The sequence below is a fragment of the Bos grunniens genome, chromosome 2 (genome assembly GCF_055505025.1).
Source record: "Bos grunniens cultivar Pamir isolate PY7600 chromosome 2, Bosgru_T2T1.0, whole genome shotgun sequence".
Lineage (NCBI taxonomy): Eukaryota > Metazoa > Chordata > Mammalia > Artiodactyla > Bovidae > Bos > Bos grunniens.
The window spans coordinates 113,260,713-113,282,482 of NC_141166.1; the positions used below are offsets into that span (position 1 = coordinate 113,260,713).

Consider the following 21,770-nt stretch of genomic DNA (forward strand, 5'->3'; position numbering starts at 1 on the left):
CTTTGGTAACCATAAGATTGTTTGCTATTTCTGTGGGTCTGTTTCAATTTTGTATGTAAATCATTTGTATCGTTTTTTTTTTTTTTTTTAGATTCCACATGTAAGTGATATATTTGTCTTCCTCTGTCTGACTTACTTCACTTAATATAATAATCTGTAGGTCCATCGTGTTGCTGAAGGATTCCGATTTAATGCTCTTGGAGGTGAAAGGTCTTATTACCATAATGAGAAACCTCAAGTTAGGATCTGAATCATCAGTAATTTTAACACTGCTTTCTAAAGCAACAGGCATTGGACAAGAGAAGTGGTTAAAACTATAGCAGAGAGGGTCTAGTTCAGACCCTAGGGATCCTGCCTTCCTGGCTCTCAGATCGCAAAGGCTGCAACCATTAAATCTTAATCTTCTATATGTGCTTTGTCTTCTTTGAGGGCTTTGGGGGATAGGTTCTATATCTCAGATGGGTTTTTCCATTATCCAACAAAATGCTAAGTCACCTAATTCTGCTGCATAATGTATGTTTGGATAAAGAAACAATAATATTAGACACACAATAACATAGAGAAGTCAACAGAGTACTGGAAAGGGAGGTAAGAGAACTGAGTTCTAGTTCTAAGAATTCCATTGATAAATTTCAGAAAAATCACTTCACCTCACTCTACATGTTTCTTTGCCTCTAAAATGGTGGAGTTGCAACATCACTCATTATCAGAGAAATGCAAATCAAAACCACAATGAGGTACCATTTCACGCCAGTCAGAATGGCTGCTATCCAAAAGTCTACAAATAATAAATGCTGGAGAGGGTGTGGAGAAAAGGGAACCCTCTTACACTGTTGGTGGGAATGCAAACTAGTACAGCCACTATGGAGAACAGTGTGGAGATTCCTTAAAAAACTGGAAATAGAACTGCCTTATGATCCAGCAATCCCACTGCTGGGCATACACACTGAGGAAACCAGAAGGGAAAGAGACACGTGTACCCCAATGTTCATCACAGCACTGTTTATAATAGCCAGGACGTGGAAGCAACCTAGATGTCCATCAGCAGATGAATGGATAAGAAAGCTGTGGTACATGTACACAATGGAGTATTACTCAGCCATTAAAAAGAATACATTTGAATCAGTTCTAATGAGGTGGATGAAACTGGAGCCTATTATACAGAATGAAGTAAGCCAGAAAGAAAAGCACCAATACAGTATACTAATGCATATATATGGAATTTAGAAAGATGGAAACGATAACCCTGTATGCGAGACAGCAAAAGAGACACAGATGTATAGAACAGTTTTTTGGACTCTGTGGGAGAGGCAAGGGTGGGATGATTTTGGAGAATGGCATTGAAACATGTATAATATCATATGTGAAATGAATCACCAGTCCAGGTTCGATGCATGATACAGGATGCTTGGGGCTGGTGCACTGGGATGACCCAGAGGGATGGTATAGGGAGGGAGGAGGGAGGGGAGAGGGGGGTTCGGGATGGGGAACACATGTACACCCATGGCTGATTCATGTTGATGTATGGAAAAACCAATACAATACTGTAAAGTAATTAGCTTCCAATTACAATAAATAAATTTATATTTAAAAATGATAAAATGATAGAGTTAAAGGAGACAAAAATCAAAGGACTTTTACAACTCAGATTCTTTGATTCTGTGAATCATCTGAAATCACCTTAGTATATGAGGTGGCCAATTTGACTATTCTGGCTTTTTCTTAATTGTGTTGAAAATAACAATTCAAGGAATAATTCCAGAATCTCTTACAGACTTTAACCTAGCACTTTATGAGGTACGAGAATCAGATACCAGAACCATATTATCTTTCTGTGACTCTTTTCCCCATGAATTCGAGTAGCCATATTGCTTCTTAACAGAAACCAGCTGTCATGATATTATGAGCCATGACCTTATTCTTATTCTATACATGTATTTCTTGATAATAAATCATTAGATTATCATATATTTTATATTCTTTACTAATCCACTGTTAGCATCACTATGAACAAAGCTAGTGGAGGTGATGGAATTCCAGTTGAGCTATTTCAAATCCTGAAAGATGATGCTGTGAAAGTGCTACACTCAATATGCGAGCAAATTTGGAAAACTCAGCAGTGGCCACAGGACTGGAAAAGGTCAGTTTTCATTCCAATCCCAAAGAAAGGCAATGCCAAAGAATGCTCAAACTACCGCACAATTGCACTCATCTCACATGCTAGGAAAGCAATGCTCAAAGTTCTCCAAGCCAGGCTTCAGCAATATGTGAACCGTAAACTTCCTGATGTTCAAGCTCGTTTTAGAAAAGGCAGAGGAACCAGAGATCAAATTGCCAACATCTGCTGGATCATGGATAAAGCAAGAGAGTTCCAGAAAAACATCTATTTCTGCTTTATTGACTATGCCAAAGCCTTTGACTGTGTGGATCACAATAAACTGTGGAAAATTCTGAAAGAGATGGGAATACCAGACCACCTGACCTGCCTCTTGAGAAATTTGTATGCAGGTCAGGAAGCAACAGTTAGAACTGGACATGGAACAACAGACTGGTTCCAAATAGGAAAAGGAGTATGTCAAGGCTGTATATTGTCACCCTGCTTATTTAACTTATATGCAGAGTACATCATGAGAAACGCTGGACTGGAAGAAGCACAAGCTGGAATCAAGATTGCCGGGAGAAATAGCAATAACCTCAGATATGCAGATGACACCACCCTTATGGCAGAAAGTGAAGAGGAACTCAAAAGCCTCTTGATGAAAGTGAAAGTGGAGAGGGAAAAAGTTGGCTTAAAGCTCAACATTCAGAAAACGAAGATCATGGCATCTGGTCCCATCACTTCATGGGAAATAGATGGGGAAACAGTGGAAACAGTGTCAGACTTTAGTTTTTTGGGCTCCAAAATCACTGCAGGTGGTGACTGCAGCCATAAAATTAAAAGACGCTTACTCCTTGGAAGGAAAGTTATGACCAACCTAGATAGCATATTCAAAAGCAGAGACATTACTTTGCCAACAAAGGTCTGTCTAGTCAAGGCTATGGTTTTTCCTGTGGTCATGTATGGATGTGAGAGTTGGACTGTGAAGAAGGCTGAGCGCCGAAGAATTGATGCTTTTGAACTGTGGTGTTGGAGAAGACTCTTGAGAGTCCCTTGGACTGCAAGGAGATCCAACCAGTCCATTCTGAAGGAGATCAGCGCTGGGATTTCTTTGGAAGGAATGATGCTAAAGCTGAAACTCCAGTACTTTGGCCACCTCATGCGAAGAGTTGCCTCATTGGAAAAGACTCTGATGCTGGGAGGCATTGGGGGCAGGAGAAGAAGGGGACGACAGAGGATGAGATAGCTGGATGGCATCACTGATTCGATGGACGTGAGTCTGAGTGAACTCTGGGAGTTGGTGATGGACAGGGAGGCCTGGCATGCTGCGATTCATGGAGACGCAAAGAGTCAGACATGACTGAGTGACTGAACTGAACTGAACTGAATCCACTCTTGAAATAGACATTAACTAAGTATGTATCTTCAATAGTGTCCTTCATATGTTAAAAATGTGTGTGGTATGCATTAATAATCCTTTTAAGCTACTATTTGTGCTGGAGAAGACTCAGATTTTTATTCTACATTGGACTTTCTCCATCAAATAGTTAACACATTATTACTCCAACTTTAGCCACAAAAATAATGGTTTCTGGAGCCTTTCAGATGTATGTGAATTTATGAACATATTATTTGAAATGTTACTCGTTAGGGTGCATTTCTGACATCATATTGAGACAAGGGGCCTGGTGAGATGTTCTTTATTCTTCTGATTACTGTCTGAAGGGAATGTAGTTTTTTCTCTCTCCACTTGTTTTTTGTAGGAGTTAAATAAAATCTAAAAATCACATTAATGTTCTAAACATCTGGATAGATTGTTATGGGGATAAACAGAAGCCCTAGTACCTCACCTGTAACCATCTAATCAATTACATGTAAAGTCCTGTCTGTGTCCCCTGAGAATCTGGTTCAGCAGACTGTTGATGAATAGAAGGGTATGTTGTCTGTGGAGGGGCCGAATCCTTGAGCACATACTTGGATTCAGCTATGAAAGTGCTATTAACTCCCATCCCATCTTAGTTAAATATATACCTGAAAGAGGAAAGGTAAGACTTGGTGAAACAAATCAGTGCTTCCTTTTGTTTATTTCCAGAGGCAAACATATGTAACTTTCACAAGAAAAAAGGGAAAGCCTCTTCCTGGTCCCACTGGATTCAGTCAATTCTAGCTCCAGGAGGCTATGGAGTATACGTGAAGAGAGGCAGGCAGTCAGCCCTTGGTTTCAGGATTGGATCGGCTGAGTCATCTCTAGAAACCTAGGAGCTTCAACAAAAAATTAAGGAAGGGAGAGAGAAGGAAAAGAGAGAGGAGGAGAAATCTCTCCTATTAGGATTTTTGCTTCCCAGATGCAATTACTCCTAATAATTTCATGAACCTGAGCACTAGTGTGTAGTCACTAGAGCCACTGTTTGGGCCATGAGGGTGGTGATAATGGAAAGAACCCCTGTCTGGATTTGTAAGCCCTGCCATTTACTCACTGAGCAACCTTGGGCAGAAGTCCTCTCTGACCCTCAGTCTCCTCATCTGTAAATATTTACCCTTCCGGTTTGTGGAGAGCATCACATGACCATGTAAGCACACAACATATTTCTTATAAACTGTAATGCTCTACACACATTTGCGGTGTTAAACATGTTAATCCTTCCAGTTGTGTTCTTCTATCTTTTACTGTAGACAAAAGACAGATTTCCCCAGCAAGAGAGAAGACAAGAAGAATCTTTGCCTGACCCACAGAGACAATGACAATTTAGGCATTCTACACTAAAGCCCTCTAGGTTAGCTACAGGTGTGCAGCTGATGTTTCTGGATCCAGTACACAGGGGTTTGTGTTGCTTTCTTGATCCAAGTCAAGGTAACCTAGAAAGTTAGAATTATATCATCTTGCTATCATTTTGATATTTCAAACATTTCAGCCTCATACAAGTAGAAAAGAGTCTCTCTCTCTCTTACTGATTTGTAGATGAACGAATACATGGTTTTCAATCAGCCAATTACCCATTTGGTACCCACCACGTGCCTGACTATACTGCAAGGTACCCTAAAAAGTCTTAGTAATGGCCAGCATTACAATTCTTTGGAAAGAAAAACTGAGTTATGTGTGCCTACTGGCAAGAGATCAAAGGGTTAATCAGAAACAAAATAATTTTCACATTCTTCCCTGTTTTATTGTAAGCTCAAAGAATTGTAGCAATACAGGTTGAGCAATTTTCTTTTTTTGTGAATCCCGTGCTCAATTTATGAAAGCCATTTTGCAAGCCATTTACATGCAGTAAACCTTTGCTTTAAGATTCTGTCATTTACCTTGATCATTATTTATAGTCCCTTTAGAAAAGGCCCTTGACTGGTTTAGCTCCCAAGTATAGCACTGCCATGGGACAGTTTTCTTTTAAGTCATGGTTGTAAGCTAGGACATGCTCAGTCTTGTAGCCAGGTATGAGGCATGGCGATATTGTGTAATGGGGACTAAGCTAGTTGGAATGAGGAGTCTTGGATTTAAAACCAGTCTTGGACTTAAAACTCACAATGTAATCTTGGTCGTTTACACTCCTTTACTGTCAAGTTTGCTAACTTGTAGAAAAAGCACAATGTCTTTCATCACAAGACTATAAAGTAGGGCTTAACTGAGGTACTCTGTGTGCAAGTGTCAGTTAAAAAGAGGAGATTGTTTTATGAATGAATTGTCTATAATATGAACTACTATAAATCACTGAAAAGGGAATGGTATGTCTAATCTAAACTCTTTCTGGATCACATATTCTGTTCTCTCTACTGTAATCCACAGAAGAATGTAAACAGAGCAGGGACCTTCACAAGACACAGAGAGTAGACATTCTATCAAGTATCTGTTGTATTAATGGGTAAAATTTCCATGTAAGCATCAGTGTGCTGGGCATGGTTTAGAATATAAGAAGAATAATGTATTAACCTAGCCTCAAAGAGTTTATAGTTAGGATGACTAGCCATCCATGCATGAAAAACCAATGTGAATTAAATTATGGCTCTAAACAAGAGAAGAAAGCATGCATAAAAAGTGTGTCTGAGTCCCTCACCGGAAGACAGATATAGCAGGAAGGTTTCCTCATCTTAACCCTCAGTGAGTTTATCTATCTTCAGCCTCACTTCTGTCCCGTGTACTTTTTAAATCAGTCACAGTTCCAGAAGGACCAGATACCCACTTGTAAGGGTTTGACTGAAGTGCATATAATATAGAGATGTGTCCAGAATTGTGGGAGCCAAAGAGAGTTGGTGAGGCCCAACAGCAGGAAGCGTTACCACTCACAGAGGTGAAAGCAGTGCAAGGGGTAGGCACGGAATGTGATGGGAGCCAAAGCTAGGCGCAACGAGAATCCTTATCAACACACAAGTCCAGTAGAGCCGTGCAAGTCTAATTCTTTGGGCTACTATCAAGGCAGAGTCTGCTGGGTTTGTATGCATTTGGTCCAGAACTTTTAGGCAGGTGGGGCTTTTCTTGAGGGCCTAAGGAAGAAATTCCATCAGTCCAAAAGGCCTTCCTGGAGCTGGGATCTGTCATTCTACCTTTGCTCGTAGCACAGTGAAATGGCTAAATGTTCTTCCTTGACTCCTTGGTACTTACCATGCACAGCCTTCGCAAGGTACAGAACAAGAGAAAATGGATTATGCCCTCAACAACAAGAGGCGAGTCATCCGCCTGGTTTTGCAGTGGGCTGCCATGTATGGAGACATCCTACAAGAGGATGACGTGGCCATGGCTTTCCTGGAGGTAGGTGGGGATCATCCCTTCCAAGAGTGTGTCTTTGTCCTACAATACAGGGACCACCCACAGGCATGGCAGCTTCCCTAGAGACAGAGTAAGCGCAAATTCTAGACTTTGTTAACATGTTCATTCATCAGAAAGGTACTATCAGAAAAGTATAAAGAAAAGCATCATCCATTATCCTGCCAGTCTAATTCAGTAACTGGTAGTAGCATTCCGATGTATTTTCATTTATTTGCTTTCTTTGTTATATTTTCTGTAGTTATAATCAACATAGTACCCATCATTTCACAGGATGCCTTTTCTACTTTATGTAAGGATTTTTCTATGTCAGTAGAGTCTAATAAAATTTTCTGATGGCCTTTGAGTAGCTATGCCACAGATATATTTATTTCTTCCCATATTGTTGAAAATATCATTTCCATTTTTACTTTCCTAGAAGAGCATAATGAACATTTTTGTACAAATAGGTCTAGTTTTGGTTCTATTCCTAGAAGTGGGATTACTAGATCAAATAGTGATGCTTTTGAGTACAGTGGAGCAGATAACTTTATTAAAGAATTCTTAGGTCCATGAAGTGGTTCTGAAGGGCCATGATTTACTTTGTAAACACTGATTTAAGCTGAACTTCCTTTTCCTTCCCATGACTCCAGCCCACGTTACAACAGTGACCTGAGCATTTAATCCTTAATGATTCACTCTGTCCTCAGAAACTGAGATGAGGACCTTACTTCTGTGCAGGCGAAAGGCAACATGATTTCTGTTTCAAGCTTTATCAGTCTGTCTGTTTAAGAATGAATTATCCAAAAGAAACATCCTCACTCACTCCTTCTTAGTCATATCATTTGGCAGGCAGAGAAATGAGGCTGGGAGGAAAGGTGGATAATGAGAGTCCCTCAAGACTATGGAATGAAAGATTTTGAAGATGTAGAGGAATAATAGTCACTTGGGTCATTGGGTTATGGCTTCTACCCATTGCTTCGAGTAAAGGACCACTTTGCAGATGAGTCAGAATGATGGTGATGCTGCTGCTGCCAGAGCTCTCGGCTTCTGCTGGGGAGCCCACTGCCCCTGCACAAAGCAGGGCAGGGACTCTGCTGCTCAGTGGGTGGAACCATCGCAGGACATCAGTGAAGAGTACTGAGTTAGTGACATAAACTCCACAAAACTTCAGTGCAGTGCTGAAAACCATGGCTGTACTTTTACCACCAACAGTTAACCACGACTAGTAGTAAATATTAAATAAACAACAAATACTAAAATAATATTCAAAATAAATATTAAAATTCCCCTGAAAAAAAGATTAAGGTGAAAGAAGTGCTCTTAAAGACCATAAAATAACCCATTCCAGAATACTGCGTTGCTTTGCCTTCTGTATAAATATCATATAAACACTTCATTTGCGATTTAAATTTTTTAAATTTGTTTATTGTGGTAGAACACAGCAATCATAAAACTTGCTATTTTAATCATTCTTAAGTGTACAATTCAGTGGCATTAATTATACTCACAATGGAACGCATGCATCACTACCATCAGTTTCCACAATTTTTTTCTCACTTGCCATGTTGAATTTAGACATGCTGTAACATTTTCTTATTTGTCCCTAGTCCATGAAACCATGGTCTGGAGATGCTAGTGAGGCAGATGACATAGGGACATGTCTTTGTTGCTCTTTGCAGAATTACGTACCTTTTGCAGTTCTTGTTAAAAGCCTGTGACCTTTGCCAATTACAGGAGTTTTATGTGTCTGTATCAGATGATGCCCGGATGCTTGCTGCCCTCAAGGAGCAACTGCCTGAGCTGGAGAAGATTGTCAAGCAAATGTAAGGAAGGGCTTGGCTTTGGGGTGAGCTTTCACCAAGTAAGTGTCTGCTGACTCTCAATCACATCATCATCCAAAAAGTCCTTTGTCCCCACAAAGGGTGAAAGCTGATTTGAGTGGTGTGGGCCTCAGGCGAGGGGGTGCAGTCAGGCCAGATGAACAAAAGGGTGGAGAATCTGCTCAGCTGCCTTCTGCACCGGACAGCTGCCCAGAGAAAGCCTGGGGAGCCAGAGATCCTCCTTGGACGTCTGACTCAATAAACCTGGGTCCCTTTGGTTCAAGGCAGGGAATCCAACACTACAGTGGTCAGTGGAATTTAAGCAAAGTTTGAAGAGAATTACTTACCTGGGAAATTCGCGTGACGCTGCCAAAGCTGTTAATGGTGAATACTTGTGTCCTCTAAGTGGAAACACGGGTTTGCACATGCTGTCCTTTGAGCCACTGATTAAATACTGGCTCCTAGATAGACTTTGAGAGTGAGTAATCCAGGCTTTTAGCCTCACTTAGACCAGGGATCTGCCTGGGACAAAAGCTGATCTCTTAGCTGTCCCCTCTGTGCTTTGGCCTCTTGGTGTTGAAATAAGGAGGCTCAAATTGCCCCCTGAAGGGATGCTGTGATTTCATTTCTAACACAAGATTAAAGTTATATACAAATGAAACCATTTAATAGTACCAACAGTATTAAATAATGTGCTTTCTCTGTTTCTCGTAGTTCAGAAGATGCAAAGGCTCCACAAAAGAAGGTCAGTGGCAATGGATCAGAATTCTCTAATTATGCCCTGTAGACTGACAGTTCTCCAGAAATACAACATCGCAATATGTGACAGTGATGTCTTTGTAAATACAAAATATGTTTTCTTTATTTCTTGACTCTGCTTCTCAGGCATGTGTCCTCTGAGTTGCAGATATTCATCTGTCATCCTCCCCTTATGGCAGCTACTATTGTTATTATTTTTACAGCACAAAGTTCTTTTGCAACAGTTCAACACAGGCGATGAGAGAGCCCAGAAGCGCCAGCCTATCCGTGGCTCTGATGAAGGTGAGATTTCTTTTCCAGCGTGTGTAGATTATTTAAAGTCAGAATGAAATCTTCCCTCTGGGCGTCACCCCTTGGGCCCACAGAATAGCTTTTCTTGGCTCTCTGTGCACTCCAGATGGTTTGCTTGGAGGTGCCCTTTGGCATTCTAATTATTTTTGTCCTTGAACTTGGTACCTGGAGCCAAGGTGCTTGTTCACACTTCTCTGATTCTGCCTCTACCCCACTGCCACCTTTCCTTGAAGGAGAGAAAGATTATCTCAGGGGCCACTTGTCAAGGTGGCTGGAAGGTGGTTGGTGTTTTGCAGATGCCTCTCAGAGGTGGAGCACCAGGGTCAGCTGCTCACCTGCCGAGCAGGGCTCCTGCCCAGGAAGAGTGCCCCCAGCCCTGAGCACTACCTCGTTAGCACCCATCGGGGAGGCCCAAATACCAGCTGCTATTGTTTGCTTGGTTAAGATTTCTTTGAAGAGTCACAGGCAAAATAAAATGATCATGATGAAATCTTCATCTTCAGCCACAGATGAATGTTGTAATTTAGGGGTGCCCCAAACTCAAGAATTACAGGAGGTGGAATTACTTCCAGGACTTGTGTGTTCAGAGCTGAACATGTGGATAACCACATGCAGATTTACTGAACTGAACACCACCCAAGCCATGTGCCCAGGCCTCAGAGTACATACACCAGTGGACAAGTGAGCAGGAATCTTAGCGAATGTTCATGACCCCAGGCAGAAGCATTCCTGTTTGCAGGAGTGTTCATGCTGACTCCCTACCACTGAACTAGGCAGTGGGAAACTAGTGATCTGCCTGCCACATAACACTCCTGTATTGTGAAAAAGAAACACTCACAGACAAGGGCAGACCCTGCAAACTTGCCTAAACATGCCTCTCATTCTTTCCCCATGACCTGTGTGTGGGCTTTCCACAACTATCTATTGTGGTTTTTGTAACTGGGATTGGCAGTCATGGACTGTTCTAAGGTAAGTTTTAGAGGAGGACAAGTGTAGGCATCCATGAGCACAAATCAATACAAGTCATAAGAATGGCAAGGCGATGCACATTTTGGAGGGTGCGTCCAAACATTTTGCATAGCTTATGTTTTTTTTAAGAACTCCCAAGATCAATTCATCTTATTGTTGCTCTCTTCCCAATAGTTCTGTTTAAAGTCTATTGCGTGGACCACACCTACACAACCATCCGGGTACCGGTGGCCGCCTCGGTGAAGGAAGTCCTCAGCGCCGTTGCCGACAAACTGGGCTCTGGGGAAGGCCTGATCATCGTCAAGATGAGTTCCGGGGGAGGTGAGAGCCTTCTGTAGAGGGGATATGCCAGCAAACAGAACCCTGGCAGGCAGTTAGTGGGGCCTTTCAAGCTGATCCAAAGGGACGAGTGGGTGCCGTGTGTGTTCCCACAAATAACAGAAATGAAGGTGGTTAGAAGTGGGCTGGGCTAGTGTCTTAATATCCCCTATCCAGTAGGTGCCCACTCTGAAGCAGAAAGAGATGAAGAGGAAGCTGGAATGAGGTCTCTGGTGTGGATGTCAGCCTGGAGTTTTCCTATAAACCCTAAACAGAAAAGCTTAATGCTGTAATAACCTATAATAGGAAAGAATTGAAAAAATATATGTGTGTGTGTGTGTGTGTGTATAAATACCTATATACATGTAACTGAATTACTTTGCTATATACCTGAAATAACACAACATGCTTAGTTGTTCATTCATGTCTGACTCTTTGCAACCCCATGGGCTGTAGCCCACCAGGCTCCTCTGTCCATGGGATTTCCCGGGCAAGAATACTGGAGTGGGTTGCCATTCTCTTCTCCAGGGGATCTCCCGACCCAGGGATTGAACCCTGGTCTCCTGCTTTGCAGGCAGATTCTTTACTATCTGAGCTACAAAGGAAGCCCCAAAATAACACAACACTATAAATCAAATATACTTTAATTAAGACCAAAAAAAAAAAGAAGTTTAAGGCCTTGGAGCTCTGAGACATGTGGACCCCAAGAGGACACCTGGCTTTTCTGGCTAAAGGCTACAGGTTTTCATGAGTCTGAAGTTAGCAGTGGTCACAGGCTGGTTCTTTTTGGCTGATGATGTCTCCCTCCTTTCCCAGTAGAAAGGGCAGGAACTCAGCTCATCGACAAAGTGAGGAGTATTTTCCCCCACAGGATTACTTGACTACTGCCTGCTTTTATCCATCATGTATTTTTGGCCACTCAGTGTGGCTGTGACACGAGGGGAGGTGTATGCAGAGCCTGTGCCTCCACGTGGCTCAGAGGCTGGCGAGGAGGGAGACAATAAACAGTCACCGTCCAGGTGACGAGAAGGGTCTGCACGCGTTGCAGCGAGAGGCTGTGGGAGGGAGCCATGAGGCTTGCTTATCCAGCAATGATTTGATACTCATTGGAGCATCCTTCAGGATCCGAGGGAGGCCATTTCTACCGCATTTAAAGACAAATTATTCCACTGAGGCAGAATTTTTAAATATATCTTGGCTCCCCAAAATATCCCCCTCCATTTCTGTTCCTGGTGCACATGACCCAGGACGTCTGTCTGTCCACCATGAGCCCTCTGGCACACTCTCGCCATAGTTTTCCCAGGTGCCTCCTTCACTGCCTTCAGGTTCTCCTGTCATCGTCTCATGGAGGCCCCCCTCCTTCCTCTCTTTGATTCCCCCTTATCCATCCTTCCCAGCCTCCCTCCCTGCTCTATTGTTGTCTCCTCCTCACTGCTTACTCTCTGATGCATTGTCACTGTCTGCATCCCTCACTATGATGTAAGCTCTTTGGGGACTATTTTGTTGTTGTTGTTGTTATCATTCCCTTCTGTATCCTCAGTGTCCAGAGCAGTGTCCAGCATATAGTAAATGCTAAATAAATATCTTTTGTATGAACTATTTTAAATATAAGAGACTTCATCTAATAATGCAGTTGCCCTCCAAATTAGGGAATGAGTGAAAAAAATAGTGATAAATTTTACCTCGAAAGTCATATGGGATCTCAGAAAGCCCCCTAAGTTTTCTAAAAGTGATACTGTCATCTCCAAAGGGCTGGGCGTTAATCACCATCTAGAAGCAGAACTTGTTTTTAAGTAGCAGGTGTGGTTTTTGTATGCAGAACTGGGTAAATTGACCCTTGGGTATTTCCATCCTTGTTTTGGGGTCATTTCTGATGGCATCCTGAGTGTTGTGTGCCTGCGTGATTGCTGTGTCTTTTTTATTCAGTGGATCCCTTCAGTACAGTATTTTGTGCAGTCACTCCGCATGTTCCAGTAATTCACCAAGCTGGCAATTTGTTGGTGTGATTAGGGCAGTACAGCAAATCTCAGATGCATTTAATAGGCAATCTCATGCTTTTTATGTTCACAGAAAAGGTGGTGCTCAAACCTAATGATGTTTCAGTATTTACAACGCTCACCATTAATGGACGTCTGTTTGCTTGCCCGCGAGAGCAATTCGATTCACTGGTAGGTGTGGATGGCCGCCTTGGAGCAGCATCTGCAATCAGAAAAACTTGTCTGGAGCTTAATTTTGCAGTCACATTGAACTCAGTTGCTAAAAAAATTCTTGAATGCTACTTGTCTTTTTCTTTTCTCCAGTCTATTAGGTAAGCCTCAGGTGTTCATTTGAGACGCTCTGAGCTTTAGATTTACCTTTGTGGAAATTCACCAAGTTGCACTATGATTGGGGCATAATTCAGCTTTCAGAACTCTCTGTAGTAATTCACCTCCTTGAAATGTCCCCGATTTAAATACTGATATTAAAAAACATGAACACTTAGAGACCAGGATAGAAATAATTTTTTTAAGGCAAGACATTGCGATTTATCCTGCTCCTTAGGGGGATGTAGAAATGCATTATGAAAGAGCCACTCTACGGTCCAGGGAAAATGCCGTTCCCTGAAAGGGCTCTCTCCATCTTGTGCAGGAAATATCAGAGGCCAGCTGTCTTCCCTAAGTCTCCAAAACACTGCTCACAGCCCCACACAGCTCTCTGAGTAAAAGCTTAATCAACTGTGTTAACAAGTGTGGCCCTCTCTCCTTTATGCTCTGGTGGGGTTCATTTCTGTTTCTCCTTCAATAGTTAGGCATGGAAATGAGTAGCTACTGGAGTATCTTCGAGAGCCCGTGGGGCCAGCTCAGAGGACTAGTTTCTTCCATCTGTTAGACACACAGGACTTCTTTACTAAGAAAAGTGCGACACAAGCACTATGGTGTGTTGCATTTTGTTGCTGTTGTTTAGTTTCCAAGTCATGTCTTACTCTCTTGTGACCCTCTGGACCTGCCAGGATCCTCTGTCCATGGGATTTCCCAGGCAAGGATATTGGAGTGGGTTGCCATTTCCTTCTCTGGGGGTCTTCCCAACCCAGGGATCAAACCTGCGACTCCTGCACTGGCAGATGGATTCTTTACCACTGAGCCACCAAGGAAGCATTTTAGAGGGGAGAATTTAACTACATGAGTGATGCATGAATACGTTCAGTGTAATCAGATCAGATGTTGTAGGTAAATCAAGATTCCCCTCCTTGGACTTTCTAGAGCTTGCTTAGCCTCATTGTGATTCTGACCTTCTGACCTGGGGAGAGCTAGTTTGTGCAGCTGCACAGGTTAAGCAGATTTTGTGACTTCTTGAATTCACCTGGAGAGGAACTTTGCAAAGGGGGCATGAGTTCTCCTGACCTCCCTCACCCACCAGCACTGTCTGATCTGAGTCTGTTCACAGTCCTTTAAATGGATTTTTCATTATCTACATCCACTGCTTTCTGAAAATAAATACTTCCCAGTATTGAGAGACTGGGGAGAGAAATGGCATGAATGAGTCATACTACCCTCTCCTGATAGCAAAACTCAGCAAAAGCCCGTTTAGTTGCAGACCTGCTGAAGGTGCTGTGTGATGCGTTTGCCACTCGGGGCTTGGGCCTCTCCTGCCAGCTGGTTCTTGGCCGCAGTATCTGGTGACATGGTGTACAGATGCACAATGTGGGCCATCCCCAGCTCTCTGTGGGAAGATACTAACTTTTTAAGCCTCTGTTTATTTGCACACAATCCTGCAGCCTCACAAGTTGTCAGTCCTTCCTAGTCTTCCATTTTAAGTCATGCGTAATTGCAAGGAGCTTGCTTTGCAGCAAGTATCTGGACGTGAACATGCTTAACTTCTTCCCTGTTGGTGTTCTGCCACTCCCTGGCCTACCAGTTATGCCATCCTTTCTAAGGAGTGGTCACAAAACTCTAGGCATGAAGCTCTTTTTCCGGCTTTCTAAAGATTTGAGGACAGTCCATCCAGGAAGAGTCATACACAGAATGACTCTGCAGGACAGAATGCTGGCCAGACCTTTGATCCATCAACACATACTTAGTATGAAGTGCCAGCATCTGCGTGACACTGCACCAGTGTCCCAGAGCCTCTGTGCTGACAATAATCATGGTCAAATTGGGAGATGAAACTAACACAGACAGCCTGGAACAGAACAAACCATAGTGCCGAAGTGCTGTCTAGAATTAGCAGTGCCAGCTGTTTGTCCTTGTCACTTAAGGGCTCAGATTCTAGAGCTTTACTTTCTTGACATTTTAAGCATAAATGTTAGTACAGAGCAACTTACAATAAAACGCCACTGTACTGTAATTGGCTTCTACTTTTATCCATTCACTAGCTCCTTAGGTTCTTCTTTGGGGCCTAACCTATATCATTCCTGGTGTCGTGGATGATTCTGGCTCTAACATGGTCTTGAAAATAGATCCATCACGGTCCTTGCACCTCAGGGAGCTCATAGTGTAGTGTGGGACACCAGAGTGTGATGGCATCCAGTATGACAAATGCCATTGCAGAGCTGGGTACAGCATGTGGGAGCCCGAGGAAAGAGGACGCTGAGGTGGCAGCTTGCTTTAGCCATCTGTCACTGACAATCAGCACATCCTTTTAATATCTTAGTTTCCTCATCAGGACAGTGGGAGCATAAGAGTGCTATTTTCCTAATCACTCCGTCCAAGCTTAACAGAGCAATCAGCTCTCAAAAAGAGCAGTCAAGTCTATAGGAGTTCTTTGCCTCTGTGTGGGACTTTTCAGATCTGTATGTGTAATGCAGACCCTACATAGGTTCTTCTGTGCTTCACCTGTAGGAAATTTCCACAGGGATATCTAGGAGAAAATGGTCCAGGAATCTGCTTCCTGCGGGGCCAGCATGTAATTCCCCCTTCAGATGCAGGAGCCCTCTGCACTGCTCAGATTGCTCCCTGGTGGTTCACGGAGGGAAGCAGTCAGCCTGCCCTTTGCTTGGTGAGCCCTGTTCACTCATAAAAAGTAGAGATTCAACAGGGGTTTCTATTTCTCTCAAGAGAGATTCAGGATGATATACTAGCATCCACGACTAAAAGTATTCTATGGCATCTTCCCTGTTGTTGTTCAGTCACTCAGTCATGACCGACTCTTTGCGACCCCATGGACTGCAGCACACCAGGCTGCCCTGTCCTTCACCATCTCCCAGAGTTTGCTCAAATTCATGTCCATTTAGTTGATCCTTCCATCCAACCATCTCATCCTCTGTCGTCCCCTTCTCCTCCTACCCTCAATCTTTCCCAGCATCAGGGTCTTTTCCAATTAAGTCAGTTCTTTGCATCAGGTGGCCAAAGTATTGGAGCTTCAGCAACAGTCCTTCCAATGAATATTCAGGATTGATTTCCTTTAGGATTGACTGGTTTGATCTCCTTGCAGTCCAAGGGACTCTCAAGAATCTTCTCCAGCACCACAGTTTGAAGGCATCAATTCTTTGACGCTCAGCCATCTTCCCCGTAGTTGGGCTAATTTATCCCCTCTGTGAAAGCTGTAAGACCTCAAGGGAAAGAGATGAGGACTCAGACTGAGGAAAGAGCAAACCCAAGGAATAGAGGACAGGTCCACAGCAGAGCAAACAGGCAAGAGGGAAGGCAGGATGTGGACAGTCAGCCAGAGCCTTAGACAGAGTCCTCCTGCTGAGCGTGTAAGAGCTTCCTGACATTCCTACCTGAGACCTACCCTGCTTGAAACCATACTGCTTGTTTCCATAAACGACCTGCCCATTAGCTTCAAGTCAGTTCCCTAAGTTTTGAACCTTTGGAATAATGATTTTTCTTCCATGTTCTGTGTGCCCTGCTCTTCCTGCCCTAGAGTGAATCAGCAACAACCGTGTTTGGCTCGTACATACAGGTGCTGCGCTCCTCACTCTTCCTGTGCCTCTGCATTGGCACAGCACAGCTGGGAAGGTGGGGCCACCTCTGTGCTGGGCACTTGCTCACATGCCACACTTCAATTATTCCCATCCTGTTTTCCTAACAAGCCTAGGTACTAGGTGGTGGTGGTTGTTAAGTCACTAAGTCGTGTCTGACTCTTAACGACCCCATGGACTGCAGCACACCAGGCCTCCCTGTCCTTCACTATCATCTGGACTTTGCTCAGACTCATGTCCATGGAGTCAGTGATACATTCAACCATCTCATCTTCCATCGTCTCCTTTCTCCTCCTGCCCTCAATCTTTCCCAGATCAGGGTCTTTTCCAATGAATTAGCTCTTAGCGTTAGGTGGCCAAAGTATTGACGCTTTAGCTTCACCATTAATCCTTACAATAAATATTCAGGGTTGATTTCCTTGCTACCCAGGGGACTCTCAGGAGTCTTCTCCAGCACCACAGTTTAAAAGCTCCAGCACCAATTATTTGCACTCAACCTTCTTTCTGGTCCAGCTCTCACATCCATGCATGACTACTGGAAAAGCTTTAACTAAATGGACCTTTGTCAGAAAAGTGATGTCTGTGCTTTTGTCTAGGTTTGTCATAGCTTTTCTTCCAAGTAGTAAGCGTCTTTTAGTTTTATGATGGCAGTCACCGACCATCCACAGTGATTTTGGAGCCCAAGAAAATAAAATCTGTCACTGTTTCTACTCTTTCCCCATCTGTTTGCCATGAAGTGATGAGACCAGATGCCATGATCTAGTTATTTGAACGTTGAGTTTTAAACCAGCTTTTTCACTCTCCTCTTTTACCCACATCAAGAGACTCTTTAGTTCCTCTTCACTTTCTGCCATTAGAGTGGTATCTAGGTACTAGGTAATGGGTCCCCAACTCATAAGAGCTAAAAACAGTCAACAGATTAGGGGATCATCCAAGTCTATGTAATTAGAGTGGGTCTGCTGCTCTCTGAAACGGGCACTAACCTGGTCTGTTACAAAACCCTAATTCCCATGGAGCACTCCAAGGCTTTCTAACATGGTCCATTCTGTTCCCCTGAACTCTCTGTTCCTGCCAAGCAAGTCTGATGATACATCCCCACCTTCATGCCTCTGCTGCCATCCTCCAACCTAAGACCCACCATCCTGGATACTCAGGGAAAACTTTGCCCTTCTAAACCTGCCCAGTTTCATCTTTTAAAGCCCAGCTTCTTTTTCCAAGAACCTCTTAAGGCTATGTATTCATTCCAAATGCGCACTACCTCTCAAAAGCCCGTTCACATTTCCTCACCTGTTTTTCCATATATCTGGGAGTCAGGTGTTTGTTGATGTATGTATAAAGTCTGTCCCTTTATACATACATGCAAACAAATGCCAACAGCTGATTCTTTATTGACATGCAGTGCTGTACTCACAGGTCAGAGCTGATTCCTCTGTTAAACTGCAAACTTTCAAATGCCCAGAAAGCAGCAGGCATTTAGAGAATGTCAAGGTTACGGGTGATGATGACAATGATGCATGATGATAGAGTGTGAACAATATTAGTACTTCCAACCTAAATACTGGATATCCAAATATGTTTTGTATCATGCTGGGGAAACTATCTTTTAATTCATGTGACTTTTATAACTTTAAACTATTATCATAGATCAATGGGTTTATAAGTAAAGTTTCTAGTATATACAAATCATTCATTTTATTAAGGAAAAGCACCCTAATTCATTTCTCGTAAAGTAAAAATCAAGTACATAAATTGGATGGAAAATTTTGACCAAGGGTCTTCCAGAAAGTAGCAGAATTTAGTTTTCTGATGCCTAGGTCCAAACACCATGACCACGTGACTATCATTCCTGGCTCTACGTCTCTCAGAAAGTGGAGGAATTGAACATCACACATAATCCCATGTAATCACAGATCCTTCTTTCACCGAGTAGTCCAGGCAGTGTATTATGAGAGATGGAGATGCAGAGCTTTACCACTGTCACCAGCCCCTGCCATAGTAAGTAGCTAAACGCCCAAACAATGATGCTAGTACCTGCTTTGGAGCAGCCTCAGTGGGAACCAGAACTTTTTCCATGTTTGCCAGGGAAAAGGAATTGTTTCCAGGGAGCTCCCAGGCCCAAGCAGAAGAGAACCTCCATAGGTCAGTTGTCACTGAATCTTATTTGCCACGGTCCATGTTTTTCAGTCAGTGGAATTGATTAGAGGGATAATGGTTACTATAAAAATGCATGGAGGCAAGTGAGCATTAAGAGCAAAGACTTTTCTCTCCTCTGGGTAAAATCAAAGTTTCAAGGTATTCCTTAAAGCATCTTCAGAATCCTCTCCCCTCCAAGTCCCAAGCATTCAGCTTGTCTGTTTTGAGATTCTGATATATTTCCATATTATTATTCACAGACTCCCTTGCCAGAACAGGAGGGCCCAACTGTTGGAACAATGGGAACTTTCGAACTGATGAGCTCCAAAGATTTGGCCTACCAGATGACAATTTATGATTGGGAGCTCTTCAACTGTGTGCATGAGGTAAGGTGCTCCATTGAGAGCATGCATTCATAGGTATCATGGCAGTTCTGGTGTTGCCTGCAAATGTGAATACGTGCTGCAATGTTAAAGCCACATAAGAGGTTTTTTTTTTTGCACAAAATATTGAGTATATTAATAAAGCCTGTTATGAAGCCTTTGAGAGTAAAGACAAATCTTTACGATTTGCAATAAGCTCTGTCTTCCTGAGTACATTAATAGCACCTAGTTTATAGTTACAGTATTCAGCAAGCCTCATTGAGCCCTTGAGGTCTTCAAGTTGAAGTTCAAGTTGAATGCCAGTCAGTGATTGTATTCATGTTTGCTGACCAGTGTCAATTTGCCACGTCAAATGGAGGAGCAAGCTGGTGTTTTGATTTAAAAACAAAGATGTGACACTGTTTTCCTTTCTTCTAGCTGGAGCTAATCTATCACACATTTGGAAGGCATCATTTTAAAAAGACCACAGCAAACTTGGATTTGTTCCTGAGGAGGTTTAATGAAATTCAGTTTTGGGTTGTCACTGAGATCTGCCTTTGTTCCCAGCCTAGCAAGCGTGTTCAGCTCTTAAAAAAATTTATTAAGATCGCAGCCCAGTAAGTATTCACTCGGGGAGAGAAAAACATTTGAGCTGTGGTTTCATTTTGTCCCCTTAGATTACACCTTAAAAAGCAAAGTGAGATATTAAATCTGTTTATGCACCAGCTGACTCAGATGGTAAAGAATATGTCTGCAATGCAAGAGAGCCAGGTTCGATCTCTGGGTCAGGAAGATCCTCTGGAGAAGGAAATGGCAGACCACTCCAGTATTCTTGCCTAGAGAATTCCATGGACAGAGGAGTCTGGTGGGCTACAGTCCATGGGGTCACAAAGAGTCTGGGGACATGACTGAGCAACTAACACACCAACCACAGGGGCTTAAGAATTACTGAACTCTTGTGAGAGCTGTGCTTTGTCTAGCTTTTGTAACACTGACACCAATATATAAATTAACATCCTACAGGACTGATGCTCAAGTTAAAATCATGACCTCTTTTTGCTCTGAACTACTGAGACTGTGTGCCTCCTTCAGTTTAAGGGCTCTGTCAGCAAAGTTCTGCTGCAAAAGTTCTGTTTTAAAGGCTGGGCAAGTCGAGGTCTAACTTGACACCTTCTTGCCAGTAGAGGGCAGTGGGAACATGCATGTAAAACCGTGCTTCCAACTCAGCCAGGATAAAATCCATAAAATGCATAAAGACGAGCTAACCTGGCCCATGAAAATCATCTCCACAAACATCAGAAAAAGCGAGCGTCTTATAAATATTCTATTTAACAGCACTTCGTGGGAAACAATTTATTTACTGCAGGGGCCAGTTAGATTTCTCCCTGACATGAATTTAATCTTCTCCTGCTATTTAGATATGCCTGACAACCTCCTGTTTACTTCCATGTTTTTGGTATCACCACAGTGCTAAAAATAAAATGCTAAATGCAGCTTGTGGCTGGGAGATGTCTTTCCTTTCTAAAAGCAGGGAGCTCTAGCCTAGGAAGGTGGGGAGCACAAGTGACCCCAGCTGGGCAGTTTGCTTGAGCCAAAAACTTTAGATCCCATACAGAGTCTAATTTCCAGAGCTAAACAAAGAAGCAACCACTGCTTGACATTTCACACATGCCAGTTTGCCAAATGCCTTGAATTATTTTGCCAAAAATTTGGGAGTTCAGCAGGATATCCAAAGCCCTTGGATTCAAATGCTGGTATCTCTTAATTTGAAAAAAAAATATGCCTTTTGAAAGAAAGATTTGGTAAAATGTTGCTTATACATTTCTGGTTCGGAGTGCAGCCACTTTCCCAGGAGCCTTGAATCGGCTGATTGCAGGGGCAGATGTCTCTATCTGGAAGGAGATGACTGTGGAAGCTGTGAGAGTATGTGCTTCCCTGTTCTCTAGGGCACCTCCTCTCCTCACCTTAGCCTGGCAGGGCCGCGTACACCAAGGGAGGAGAGAGGAAGTCTGCACACAGACATGGAGATGGAAAACCTGTAGGGGCCTGACGCTGCTGTTCTACACAGCAGCATAGGAGAGTCTTTCAGGAACTCAGGAATTTTTTTTTTTTTTTTAATGTTTTTGCCTTTCTTATCTCTCTCTTCCTTCTGATTATGGGTGAATTTAGCCTTCAGGATAAATTGACTTCTGTTATTTAAATGTTATTTAAGCTGCACTATCCCACACAGTAGAACTCTTCACACAATCCAGCTGGAGAAGACTGTAGACTCAGAAACCAAGATCTTCACGCATTAGATGTAAACCCCGTGGCAGGAAGTATGTTTCGCGTGCTATTTTTGGAGAACTTCCATATATTCTATTGAAGCTCTTCGGCCTGCCCA

At 42.9% G+C, this 21,770-nt stretch overlaps 1 protein-coding gene across 10 annotated transcripts in view; it reads left to right on the forward strand.

Annotated features, from left to right (window-relative positions):
* RAPGEF4 (Rap guanine nucleotide exchange factor 4) overlaps nt 1-21,770 on the forward strand; it is a 334,437-nt gene that overhangs the window by 289,017 nt on the left and 23,650 nt on the right. For all 10 annotated transcript variants that reach the window (XM_086358467.1, XM_086358458.1, XM_086358473.1 and 7 more), the window contains 8 exons: nt 6,689-6,839; nt 8,571-8,659; nt 9,371-9,401; nt 9,619-9,697; nt 10,850-10,996; nt 13,064-13,161; nt 19,286-19,411; nt 19,826-20,004. In XM_086358467.1, coding sequence (XP_086214593.1) covers nt 6,689-6,839; nt 8,571-8,659; nt 9,371-9,401; nt 9,619-9,697; nt 10,850-10,996; nt 13,064-13,161; nt 19,286-19,411; nt 19,826-20,004 — 900 coding nt within the window. The remainder of the gene's footprint in view (nt 1-6,688; nt 6,840-8,570; nt 8,660-9,370; nt 9,402-9,618; nt 9,698-10,849; nt 10,997-13,063; nt 13,162-19,285; nt 19,412-19,825; nt 20,005-21,770) is intronic.